Genomic DNA, 14,273 nt, shown 5'->3' with positions numbered 1-14,273 from the left:
GAGGCTACAATGCTTTTAAAATAATTTGTAACATTGCAAGCAAGTAATTAGTATATAAAAACTTAAAACTAACAAATAGGGGGGAAAAGGGTTTCCTAATAAGCATATTTCAAACCTAGTTCATGGAAGGTGTGAGGTTTGTTTCCCAAAAATATTGTAAGGACATTGTTGGTTTTATTTGGAATAGTATTATTACTTACTAGAACATTTTCTTGTGCTATGAAAACATTTTCTCTCATCTAAGTTTCTTACAGCGAATAATGAAACATTGTTGAAAGAAATGTGAATATTTCATTATAATTATGGTACATAAACAGTGTAAACAAACTCGCTCTCAAAACATGTTAATTCTCTTACTTTGGTACTGATACTTGCAAGATTGCAAAAGGGTTTGCAGAGAATCTAAAAATTCAAATTTAAAGGCACATTCCATTGTTGACTTTCTTATTGCCTGGCTTTAAAATACCCTTTAAAGGGGAGGTAAACGCGCCAGTCAGTGATTTAAAGGACCCTTGTCGGTGGTCTGTTTTTTCTCTTATTTTCGTCGATTTCGAACCCAAAGAAATGCAAAGCGTGGCAAACGTTAAAGATAATGTTCCCGGACTTCGATACAAGTTTCCCTAAAACTTGGTTTTCTGCAACTATTTTGTAAAACGAAGAACATCATTGGTGTCTTTCTCTTCAGGCGTTGTTTAAGGGCGCCCCTGTGGTCCTAGTGCATTTTGGGCCAGTCCCCCCTCTTGTATCGGGAGGCTCCGCTAAAGCGAAACCGGTAAGGAGACAGAAACCAAGAATGCTGAATTAAAGGGGAAATGAAATGTTAATGTAACAGTCTTTCTTTTGAAAAAAATGAAGAGGGTACAGCTTTAAATACTACTTGCGCGGCTGAAAATGCGGGTGCTTTGCAGGATTGAAGCAATCAAGTGGTTTCTTTAACCGGGAGAGTGTCTTGTCGCTTTCCTCGTGTCGGGATGATCAAGGGTTAATTTTTTCAACCGCCGACATTTTTATGAGCGATCTTACCCGGTTTCTTTAAAAAGGGGAAAAAAGAGATATCATTAATCACATACCATCTAATATTTATGTAAACACTGTTATGTGGCATTGCAAGTCAGAAATAATAGAGGGAGTCGCTTATGTGCACGTTTCATTAGCTAGGCGCTGTAAGAACAGGCTGTAACCGGGAAAATAACGAAGGGGTTAATATTTTATCTTCCGACATTTTCCCCTTTAAAATAACAGTGCCTTTGTTGTAAACGTGCTGCATATTGTATGCATTTGGATCAAGCTACAATAGAATGCGCGGATCTAATGTTTTGGCAGTGTACTTGCAGACGATCCCTTCGTAGTGCTTGTTTCTTGTTTAGTTTTATGAGAACTCAAATGAAACAAGAAGCCTAACTAAGGCCCCAGTGCATTAAAGGCAGCAGCTGCATAGAAAATTTTAAGGTAACCCTACTGGTTGTTGAGTGACGGGAGGCAAAGAGACCGACTTTCCCTCCTGTACATCGCAGGTGTAACGTTTATTGAAAAGACTTTAATAACACAACCAAAACCTTAAGACAAAACGTTGCACGAGTAGTTCATGGCAAAGGCCCGATCCTTGATACGTAGCGTTTTAGCTACTTGAGATTACGTATAGCAAAGCACTTGACACATTTGCCCCAGTTTTTTACAGTGCATCACTCGAAATGCCTACCGTATCATCAAGCTAATTCTCATTTCAAAGAGGAAACAGTGTCCATTAATTAGTTAGTAACATGTACAGTATGTAGGAATCGCTGATAACAATAAAGGAGGAATGCCATAAAGCAGTGTGGTATCAGTTGGTAAAAGTTCACAGATGACTCTTGAGACACTGAAAGTTGGTCAAGAACTGAACAGGTCTAATTTTAGTGAGTAGTACTACTTCTGAGCCCGTTCGTAGAGCACACTGGTTCTTAACCTTTACCTCAGCTTGCATCCCTTTGGTTCTCAAAATATGTTCTTGCATCCTTAAGTAATTTGTGTTTTTAATGATTTACATTCTAAAAAAATCATACATGTCTTAACACCCCCCAAATTAAGAACGACTGCTATAGCAGATTTCATGGTTCCACAGTCGCTGCTTGTATCTCTTAGAACCATTGTTGTCCATCGTATTTATTGTATTAATAATAGCTCACGTAAACGGAGCTTTAGGACAGAAAAGTGCATTTTCTTCACCTCCGATAACTTATAGAACAGAAATGTGGAGTGCCTTCTCTTCGTTAATATTGTGGTTGCCACCAAATTTCTGAGAGTGGGGTTAAAAATAGTCATTTAAAAAAGTCCTACAAAGGCAGTGTGTATTTTGAATGCCTTTCTTGTTTTTTGTGACGTGTAGAGATGAGTAAATGTGATTAATCAACCTGTGCTATATGCTTCACAGTTTAGGTTTCTTTTTTCTTACTCAGATTGCCAGCAGTGGAGAACAGCAGCCTTCTCGATTGGTGAAAGAGCTCTAGCGTTCTCCAGCCATGTCTGTTCGGGAGTCCTTTAACCCCGAGAGCTATGAACTGGACAAGAGTTTTCGACTAACTCGTTTTACAGAACTGAAGGGTACAGGGTGCAAGGTCCCGCAGGATGTCTTACAGAAATTATTGGAATCTCTACAAGAAAACCACTTCCAGGAAGATGAGCAGTTTCTTGGGGCAGTCATGCCCAGGCTTGGTAGGTCCTTCTGTTTACTAAGAAGATTAAATAGGACTTTTCTCTCAGACATAACTAGATGTTGCAAACTATAAAGGTTTACAAGGAAACTTCTCAAACTGAACGAATAAGCATTCCAATACACTTGTTTTATCTTGAATCTTGAATCTTGAACTTACAGGAGGTAGTGTTCAGAAATAACGGCTGTGTGCACTCTCACTAGTGACACTACAGGCCCTGCAGTATAACCTCTTGTTAGTGAATGAGTGCCTGCATGAATTGCTGTGGTCTATTCCTGGACAGCAAGAATGGATTCTGGCTGTTGAAGATTCAATGAGGATGGGTGGCGTTACTGTCAAAATCCAGAGCCATCTGAAAGATAATCAGTCAGTGCCGTGTGGTGTGAGTGAGGCATCTGGGCAAGCACTGGAATGTGCTGATCGGCAGGTGCTATAAACACATTCGACAGTGCAGTATCGTGGTTTAGGTTAGGAGCAGAATGCGATGTCTGAAAAAGGCTTCCTGACATCAGCCATGTAAAGACATGAGGAGGTGTCAGAGTAAGCATATGCTCCCCAAAATGGTCGGAATACTCCTGTCATGTCCAGATTATAGTTGTAATAATAATCTAGGCTGCCTAGTACCCAGTAGACAAAAACAAATGTTAAAGTAGCTGTTTTGCAGACCTATTAGCATTAGCAAAGAAGTATATACTTGTATAATGATGAGACTTCAAATATTTTTAAAAATTTGATAAAATCAAGATTTTCTGCTGCCAGAAATGGGGCTCTATTGTTCTTGTGTTTTAAAAAATAAATGTGACTTCGGGGAGTGCAACATTAAAATTCTTTGGCATGTAAAATGTGGTTCCAGGACTAAAAACCCTTCATATTTACTTATGATGTTGTAATTTGTGGTCTTCATTACACTCACGATATTCAAATCAGTTTGGGCTGTTTAGTTGCCTTTTTTAGATGAAATTGTTTCTGGTGTGACCTTGAGACTATCCAGGACTCATTGTACTGTACGATTCAGATGTCTCTCATTAATAGCTGTCGACCAGTAAAATAAATGGTGATTTTAAATATGTAATTAAAATAAAAGACTGAAATGAACAGTATATATCAAGGATAAAAGTTGTTCTCCACATGAACATGTTCATTAATTTTATTTTCTATCCTTTTTTTTCAGGCATTGGAATGGATACGTGTGTTATTCCTTTAAGACATGGTGGCCTTTCATTGGTTCAGACAACAGACTACATTTATCCTATTGTAGATGATCCCTATATGATGGTAATTATTATTATTTTACCCAGTATTAACAATATGTTGATTGTGAGTTTACTCTGAGTACAAATATGTAGTTATGAGAAGAAATATCCTATTTATACAATTTGAATAGCACTCGTGTGTAATTTATTCAACATTCAATTGATAGACAAACTGAGACATACTTGAATTTCAGGTGTGGTTATTATTGAGCTCAGCATTATTCACCACAAATATATTATTAGAAATAAACAAGAATACAGAATAATTTTCATATTAAAAGAATATATAAGCTGGTGCACAGCTAAGATGATTTTGATCCCTGTAGAATTGTAACACCAGTCTGCACTTTAATACTAATTATCTTACTGCATTGTCTTGTTATTTTCTGTGATGTTTGTATTCACTGTTTGTCAAAACACTGCAGATGGGCTTTGTAACTTGTCTGTAGTTTTTTTTTATAAAGAAGCACATTGACCAAGTGACTGAAGATCCTTTGGTTTTATTTGATATATTTCTGATAGTTTTAGGATTTTTCATAATCAGTATGAAGTTTACAAAGGACTTCAAGAAATATGCCTTTAGTCATTCAGTATTTTTTGTACAGTGCCTTTCTTTTCATGAGAATGAATATAACAGCAACATGCACATAATCCTTAGGCTACTGCTCCGTCAAAATATATTCCAAAACCATGGCTGTATTACCTTCAGCACTTTAATTCTCCAAAAAATGAACCTGTTTGATTTTTTTCACAACTGTTACTGCTTCTTTTCAGAATGTGTTTTGTCAAGAATGAAAGATTGTATTCATTTACATTCATATGTTGTTGTTTTTTTTTTTGCAAAGACCAAAAACCAATTGATACAGAATAGCCCTGCTCTGTAGTAGTATTTTAAATCCTTGTTAGTGTATCTCTGCTTGAGGCATTTCACATTTCTCATAACTGTGATTGTTTGTATCCTGGGGTCCATGTAATAAACAGTATTCAGATCTCAGGAGGAGAGTCATTTTTCATGGTTGTTATTATATCATGTTGTTTTCACACATACTTTGTATTTCAGGTTGCATTTTTTAGATGTTTTACGTACATTAAAGCATCTCTTGTTTGCACTCTCAGTTACCCAGTGGCACCTTGTCACCCAGTGATACTGCTGGACAGATGTTTTATGTATTATTCTAGTCTTCAAGGCTAACAGATTATTAATCGTGAATCCTTAAAAGTGCAGTTTACAATGCAAGTCAGCAGGTGATGGGGAAAGAAAACATTGAATTGTTATCTATTTATAAATTTTACCACTATTTACCATTATATAGCACATTGACTTGTAGTAGTAAGTACTTTTATGTTTGCTTTTCTTCCAGGGTCGCATTGCATGTGCCAATGTACTAAGTGACCTTTATGCCATGGGGGTCACAGAGTGTGACAATATGTTGATGCTTCTTGGAATCAGTAATAAACTTTCAGATAAGGTAAGAAAAAAAGTGAAATACTGGAAGTTTACAAACTGTTCATTCTTAAGTATAGAGAAATGTACATTCTTTTTAGGGTATACTAGCAAAGGTAGGGCTATGTGTACACACAGTGTTTGTTAGCAAACACTAAGATCAGTAATACACCTGTGTAAACACTTCAGGAATGAATGTATTGGTTCAAGTTTAAGGTTACATCTCTGCTTTAAGTGCAAGAAGTATATAGTGCATTCAGGCAAATACGCCTGACCAGTTCTCTCCAACATGTGCTTGACTAGGTTAAGGTCCAGCGATACGTTCAGCCTGTGGGTTAGCACAGATCTAATATTGAGGTAGAAGGCACAAGTGATCCTTGCCTTTTCTGAATAAGTATTACTGTTCTGAAAGAGATTTCTTCTTGACATTGGCATTGCTGTATGGGTAAAATATAGGTCACCGAATGGCAGCATAATGCAATGCACCAAGAGTATTGTTATAAATAACCTGTATAGCCTGACATGAAAGTCCCACCTCCAGAAAGTGTGTGAACTCCGGCCTTCTTTGCTGGACTGCTAAGTAAAGTCAAAATAGATTAGACTGCAGAATCGATGTGGGCACTGGGCAGAGTTTGTTTCCTAAAGAGCCACGTGTAAAAGAATTGAATCTCAGACATATTCAAGGTGCACACTCTGAAAAGGTTTCCATTGCATAAAAAAGAACTGCTAAAATGTTTTTTTTCATGGAACTCTTGAGTCATTTTTGCTGATTCATTATTTTATGACTTCCTAACTCACTGTCCTTGAAAAAATATATAAAATTCTTAATTCTATGTATCTAACAAAACAATATATACTCTATATATAAACACTATATTGTTTTATAAAACATTTATTTGACAATGTAAGAACATCACATTATTCAATACTGGTACATTAAGGATAAATGTAGAAAGGGACTTCCATGTCCTATTGCCTGTAAATATTGGACAACAGTGAAAGCTTTTTTGAGTTATTTTTCGATCAAAGGATGCATTTCCACAATATGTGGGCAATTTCTACTTCTTTTACACAACACCAAAATGTCATGCCATGTATTGTTAATAGCTCTCACCGCAGTCATGTTTTTGCTACCAAATGATTTTGGTTCTTTGCACAGAGCTTGGCAAGGAGAATCTTTTATAGGCCAGGCCAAAAGTAAAAACGGACACTCAAGGAAGTTAATGTACAAATAATTATAACGCAACAGAAGAAGTAATACAAGGACTATGTTAAAATCAACAATTCCTTTGGGTCTGGTGAAACTTTATTGTTGTTATTAACAGAACCTTAACTTGGATATTTCAACTACATTTCAACTGTAATTTGACATTATGAATGGGATCTCTACTCACAAATGGAGAATTACAAATGTAACATTTCCTTTAAAAAATCCGGTTCGAACTAAAGTAGAAGAATATTGGCATTATCAATATAATGGCATTTTAAGTCATGGTTTTAGAAAAGAAAGGCTTTCCATATCTTGCTAAGGGGCAACATGAACATAACACTAGAAATACAACATGATATATCTATATGCAGAAAGTCCCTCACAAAACATTAATCCTCACACCAGATGCTGTAAGAACTATGAAATTTACTTTTGTAGAATTCTGGTAATCTGTTGCAATAGCCAGTTAGTCAATATATATATTTTAGCTGTAAAGTCTAAAAATTGTTATAGAGCTCTGTGAGTTTTAAATCTTCTACTATGCTTCTGCTATTCATTTGATAATTTCTGACTTTCTTCCTTTGGGTATATATGTGTTTGGTGAATGCATTCCTTGTCTGATGGTTTTTATGTGTTGAAATGTTTAGGAGAGAGATAAGGTGATGCCTCTGATCATCCAGGGCTTTAAGGATGCAGCAGAAGAGGCAGGAACATCAGTAACCGGAGGCCAAACAGTGCTTAATCCCTGGATTGTACTTGGTGGAGTGGCAACAACTGTATGCCAGCCCAATGAGTTCATTATGTAAGTTTAGCAATTTTACTCTGTTTAGTCATTCCTTCATTTTCCCTGTTTTTGATGTTTATGTTAATAATCATGTATTTATTTACCCATAAGGAATTTACTGATATAAGAGCGTTATGAACGTAACGGTATTCCTTATGCTTAATGCAAACTCATCATGACTGTACCATGCACAAAATTATCTAATTTCTTTGCTTGCTGCAGGCCAGACAATGCTGTGCCTGGAGATGTACTGGTGCTAACAAAACCACTAGGAACACAAGTAGCTGTGGCAGTGCACCAGTGGCTGGACATTGTAAGTTACATATACATTTTTGTAGGTAAAACAATTCTTATAGTACTTAAAATAGACGTTTTCAATTTAGTACTCATTCAAGGCTACTTAGGAAACTCAAATTTGCACAGTCATACCTTGCTGTTCATAATGTAATGACTCATTATTATTAAATTATAATGTACCGGAATAGCAACACAATACTCTATTCTTATACCTAAATTATATTTTCCTACGAAATCGATTCTATATACAGCAGAGTCTCAGCATTTGCAAATTTAACATTCACAAATTTGCTTATTCGTAATTCACTCTAGTTGACGGGGTTGTGGATGGAAGCAGAATGACACCAAGCCTGAGGTTGTTAAGCACAACTTTCAAATTAGCCAAGATGAATCTAACTAGTATAAACCTGTCCCTGCCCCCTTCCCAAGTACCCATTACCCAGCACCCGCATCACAGAGTGGTCTTGTTTTTGTATTGTAACAAACACTCGTGGTTCTGTATATGCAGCAGGGGGAATGACAGGCTGGTGATGACTTTACAGGCTCACTGACAGTTTTATTGCCCTTTTCATTGCATTGCGGTATGCTAATCACAGAGCACAGAAATAGCATCTTTTGGATGTAGAGCAGGGATTCATGTTGTTTATTTTAACAAATTAGTATACGTTTGTGATTATACGTTACACATCTGTGAGTACATGTTTGTGATTATTGTAGTTGTTTTAATTAACTTAATGCCACATCATTAGTACTTTACTTGTCATATAAGGGAAGGTTACTAATGTCTTTTAACCTTACTATATTCTGTAAAACATTATGCAACGATATAGGACTGGACTTGGTTATATGCAAATATGGATATTTGCAGTGGTTCTCCGCACTGAACCCTCACGAATGACGAGACCATGCTGTACTCCTTACATATATAAAGCTAGAGCTAGATTTACGTTATTTTGGTTTTGATGGGAAGCAATTTACAACAGTTTAAAAATGCAACATTGTCTGCTGTAAAACTGACAACCTTTTGCAGTATGACCGATTTTCATTTTGTTTTGACAGCCAGAAAAATGGAACAAAATCAAGCTGGTAGTGACGCAGGAAGATGTTGAGCTGGCATACCAGGAGGCTATGATGAATATGGCAAGACTGAACAGAACAGGTAGGGTAGAGTTGCTCAATGTGCAGCCACTTGTTCCAGAAAGTCTTTTCTGTTCATGCCAAAAATGTTGTATTACATCCTTCAAAATCTGTCATTACTATATGATTATTCTTAAAAGTAGAATTAATGCAACAGATTTCGTTTTGAAATTTTCTTTAACTTTTTGAACCCTGAACTCTGTTGTAAGTTCAATAATAATCTGTATAGTGTACAGATGGAAATATAGAGTGACCCCATTCTTTAAAATGCAAAATCGGTGAGAGGGCTTTCATTTCTAAGCAAAACAACCTTTAATGAGGAAATAAAGTATATAATGTTAAAAAACAAATTGGTCTGGCATTGGCGTAATGATAAGTTATGTTACATCAGTCTATTGTTTTTTCTTTACATATAATATACTGTGATATTTAGTAATTGAACAGTCTATCATTCTATGAAAGTAGGTAAAACAAAACAGCTGTTTCATTTTAAAGCTTAAGCCCAAACAAGATGCATGCTGTGATCTGCATGTGAAGCATCTGGTTTTAGTGACATTTGCCACTTTAGTCTGTATAGCAGAGTACAACAAAGGTAGCAGGACTGAGAGGAAAAAAAAACACGGACTGTAATCATGAAATCATGAAAGTCTGAAGCTGTACTTGTTTTGGAGGTTTGTTTACATACTTTAAATATTTTTTTGCTATCACATTAATTATTCCTTAGTATTAATATTTTTGTAGCTGTTTCTCTAGTGCAGTAACTCTGAAAAGCTCTGGAGGCTCTCTGGAGTAAAGTGGAGTGTCAGAGGGGCATGTCTGCCTGTGTCATTCTCTCTTAAACCATACTGGATTTGCTGCTATAGAAATCTATTAACTGTCAGATGTACTTAATGATACTAAAACATGTTGCCAATTCCAAATGAGATTTGAATAAAGCTAATACTAATTTAATTTGACTTTCTAGAGTAAAAAATGCTGTACTAGTATATCTAGCAGATTTGTTCTCTCAAGTACTTTCACACCAGTACCTTCATTGCTTTGTTCTCCACAAATTAAAATCAGTTTTATGTGCTTAAGCATGTTGTTTCCTTTCATAGTTTGTTTTAAAAACTGTGGTGTGTGTACTGTAAAAGAGGCAGGCTTCAGAACATGTCGATATACATGCCTCCAAAAGCTGTTGGCAGCTTAGCACGAGCAACTCACTGCTGCTATCTAGCATATTAGATCATACCTTAATATTGCTAATATTTTCAATGTTTTTAAACAATCCAACTATACAGATGTACTAGCTGTTGAAGAATACATTACCTTACAACTTCTTAATACAATTAATACAACTTCTGTACTGCAAACTTGTAACATGGTCATGTGCATTTATCAGTTATGACAATGTGCTCTAATCATATTACTTAGATAGATTTTGTTCAACAATAGCTGCATGTAAATGTATGTCTGTATGTCTATTTTGGTAATAACTTTTGCCAGTTAGCCTGCAGGGATACAGAATATAGAAATATGCCAATAATGTATTTAAAATGTCTTATTTTAAAGAATCCCAGCCATTTTTTGTGCAGAAAACTAATTATTTTTTTTCTTTTCTGTGTAGCTGCCGGGCTAATGCACACTTTCAATGCCCATGCAGCAACAGACATTACAGGCTTCGGGATCTTGGGGCATGCTCAGAACCTGGCCCGACAGCAGAGGAATGAAGTGTCATTTGTTATCCACAACCTCCCCGTATTAGCGAAAATGGCTGCTGTGAGCAAAGCATGTGGCAACATGTTTGGTCTAATGCATGGTACCTGTCCTGAAACATCAGGTGAGAAAAGAAGAACTCAACATTATGTTCATACTACTTGAGTTCTGTGACCTCGCAGTAGTAGCAGTGTATGTAAGTTCCACAGAAAGGGTGTACTTCTATTCAGATATGTCTTAAGTTAGTGGTTTTAATTAGTGGTATGGAACAATAATTTGCCCTGTCAATTTGCCCTGCTGCTCTTTCTGGTGTACATCAGAGAACTGGGTTCTTGTTTAGTTTACTTGTCACAATTACAGATGACAAAAGATAGGGGACACTGTACAATAAGATGTTATGGTACATGGTAAAAACAAAATATAGAGTTTTAATCCAAGAAAGTTAATATACAATACTGTATATGCTGTATATAATGCTGTCTTCGGACATTGTTTAGCATGTTGTGTACAGATTAGTTCCAACAAGGACATTGCACTTCTCAAATTAGTTTAAAAAAGTGATGTTTAAATCTTGAAGTTAAAGGCATGATATGCACAGGTTAAAAACTAAATCTCTTCAGTGTTGGAACAGATTAAAATGGGGCATCTATTTCTAAAAGAATAAACCATGATGGTATTCACAGTGTCAACTCAAAAGATTAATCTGGGACATTATTTTACAATTAGTCCTAAAGATACATGTAGAAAGTAAGAGCAAGTACTGAAATCAGGAGTCATTTTCAGGAGTCATAAAGGGTTGGGGGGTGTCCAGTACCTTCAAATATTCTTGTGTTTTATTTTTTTATTTTAGTTGAGATTTGTACAGCTTGTGCAAAGTACTACAAGAGGGTTATAAATGTTGTGATTTTCATAGTCATAGCACTTAAAATGTTTAGCTTTCCATTAACAGTGTAACTTTTAAATTCTACTTGCTACTAACAAAACAGCCACATACAATTTCTGAATAAAAAGAAGAAACCTTTCGTGAAGCTTGGCAAGCCGTTTGATAAGAAGGTAAAAGTGAAAGGAAATGTGAATAAAGTAATATGGGACAAATGTCCTAGACCAGCCAATTAGGTTCTGAAGCGACGTTGGACTTTGTTCATCATAAAACGAAAAAGAAGAGCATGTAAGTAAATATTTGCTTTGTGATTTTTTTTTATTCTTCTTTTTTAAAGGAGGCCTTCTGATTTGTTTGCCCCGTGAGCAGGCAGCGCGTTTCTGTGCGGAGATCAAATCTCCAAAGTACGGTGAGGGCCACCAGGCATGGATCATTGGGATTGTAGAAAAAGGAAACCGCACAGCCAGAATAATTGACAAGCCACGAATCATTGAAGTAGCTCCGCAGGTTGCAACACAGAACGTCAACCCAACTCCCGGTGCCACCTCTTAATTTAGGGAAGGGAATAGATGTATTTTTGGAGCGATTTCTAGAACCATCCTATTGTATAAAAACTATCATGTTACTTTGTATCTTGCCTGCCCAGAAGTTGGTTTTAGGGCAGTTCATGTGTGGATACAACTGAAGAAGAAAAAAGAGATCCATTGCCTTTTTTGTTTATTTTTTTTCTGTTACATTAACTGAAGATGCACCTAATCTTAAGGCAGCTTCTAAGTTGAGAATATTATTATCCAATACTGTTGATTCATTTTGAATCTTTAGATACTTATTGTCCATTGCCGTATAGGCTATTTTTAAAGGTGCTTTCACCAAGCACACATTACCAACAAGTAGCGTGATAGCGTTTATGTTTGTCTGTCCACTATGTGTACAATTAAAACATAGGAATAGTGTATGCCTTGAAAAATTGAATAAAAGAATTATGTATATGATAAAGACATGGAGATGTAAACTTACTTTAAAGATTGCATGTTTTTTTCTTTTTTTTCTGCCTTTGGTTCATTGCTGTTTTCTCCAATGGTTCAAAAGCATTACTGCCATGATTTTATTTTTTAAAGTAAGACATTTTGGAAAGTACTGATATTGCATGGTGAATACATTCAATTGAAGGAGACAAAAATATCCATTCTTCCTAAGGTAGCATAACTCAGCAATTACAAAATATATTTGTGTATTACCATATGTTTCTGCAAGGAAAGCTGCTTATTGGTCTGCTTGCTACAATGCAGACAAATAAGTTGTTACTGTATTGTACACTTTTACTGTTTGAGAAATGTTAAGTTCACAAATAATTTGAAAATATAATCAGTAATGTTCTGTGGTCAGTAGTGTTTATCACATTTTATATTTTGTATAGTTCTATATAAACGTCCCCTTATTTTTGTCCAGTTTCATAAAGGCTTCAATTAATGTTTGGTATGTTTCCTAGCTTTCCTCTCCTTTTTATTCTGCAAACTAATGTGCACGCTTTTGTGATCTATGTACAATTTGCCAACTGTCCCAATAGGTATTTTTTATTGCTCTTGTATGAGAGATGTCTTTTATAAAAGCATATGGAAGAAGTTTTCAATTGGTCATATGTAATTCTTTGTTAGTGGGTCTTTGAGTTTTTAAAAAAACAGGTTGTAATGCCAATTTTTTTCAAAACTAGATCAAACCGAGTCATACATTATAGGAATGCTTTTTATATTGCTTATGGTATTAATCATTGTACTCAATACAAATCGGTAATCTATGCATAGAAAAACACCAACTGTGACCATATGATATAAATGTGGGATGTTCCGTGTCAGAAACGTGGTGCTGTGTTTGTAGAATGCATAACAATGTCTTGACCTTTTGTCTTGACGTTGCTGTACAGCAGAACCAACTACCGTTTTCATTTCACTTTTGCCTTGGCGTGTGTAAGATTGCTATCCATGAAAGAAGGTAGTTTTTTTTAGTCCAGGTTATTCTCTATTCATGTTATAAATTCAGGTAATTTTTAATTGGGGGGAGGGGTGTATCATGGCAATTTCTGGAATGAATTCTGTATTTGGGGCGTTAACACATTCACACAGCTCTTTTTTGTGCCTCTTCAATAAAGGCAGCTTACTGTTAACCTATCCACTGCTTGGATATTTTTCTTCCCAAAAACTGTCCACAAAATGCAAGTAGGTGTGGCATAATGAAAGATAAAGTTTTTAAGTGTGCAAAAGATAACAGTTTAAATACACTGATATAAAATCTAGTCTTAGAGAGAGCACTTCAAAAACATCAACTCTTATTCATTATTTCAGTACGTTAAGAAGCCCAAGAATTTCTCATTTCACTTCTCTAGATACAGCTCATGAACTGCTCAATTTGTATTAACAAGTAATACTGTCACTCACTGTGTGCATTGTCAGATGTGTGTACTTCACACATCAATAGCAAGTAAATGCTCCCAAATGTACAAAACTGGAACTTGCAAAGGAGATACCTGTAGGTTTTGGATTTGTTTTAAAATTAGGAGGATCTTCCTGCAACTGCAACTAACTGGCAAAAGTTGGCCAGTTGCAGTTTTCTCATTCCGATGGTTGCAAGTTGGTGCTATGGATGTTTGGCTGGGACGTGGGTCAGGAGAAAAATCTGGCCATGGTGCAAAAGCCACATTGTTTTCTTGAACTGGTATTTAAGGGGATTCCTGCTCATAACATCACACTTCCACTACCCCGCCATTTGAAAAGTACCAGAAGCATATATTTCACCACAGTGTCTCTATAGAGGCTTCTGAAGTCTGTCGAGCATTTATTTGTGAGCAAAAAACACTTACTGTGCCACCACCTCAGGTGTTTTGTTAAC

At 36.0% G+C, this 14,273-nt stretch overlaps 1 protein-coding gene across 2 annotated transcripts; it reads left to right on the top strand.

The window, feature by feature from the left end:
* The first annotated feature begins 464 nt into the window (after positions 1–464).
* sephs1 (selenophosphate synthetase 1) lies at positions 465–13,555 on the top strand. Of its 2 annotated transcripts, none has more exons than XM_088922907.1 (9): positions 465–772; positions 2,436–2,691; positions 3,862–3,965; positions 5,305–5,412; positions 7,245–7,399; positions 7,604–7,694; positions 8,738–8,837; positions 10,422–10,634; positions 11,728–13,555. In XM_088922907.1, exons 2-9 carry the CDS (start codon positions 2,499–2,501, stop codon positions 11,940–11,942), a joined length of 1,179 nt encoding a protein of 392 aa, XP_088779033.1. In that variant the 5' UTR covers positions 465–772; positions 2,436–2,498; the 3' UTR covers positions 11,943–13,555. The 2 variants fall into 2 exon arrangements, with proteins under 2 accessions (XP_088779033.1, XP_088779034.1); XM_088922908.1 differs by lacking the exon at positions 465–772 and adding an exon at positions 886–981.
* The last annotated feature ends 718 nt before the right edge of the window (positions 13,556–14,273 follow it).

The sequence above is a fragment of the Atractosteus spatula genome, chromosome 8 (assembly GCF_055471065.1).
Source record: "Atractosteus spatula isolate fAtrSpa1 chromosome 8, fAtrSpa1.hap1, whole genome shotgun sequence".
NCBI lineage: Eukaryota > Metazoa > Chordata > Actinopteri > Semionotiformes > Lepisosteidae > Atractosteus > Atractosteus spatula.
The sequence above is the reverse complement of the archived record's forward strand: the minus strand, read 5'-3'. Positions and strand labels throughout refer to the sequence as shown.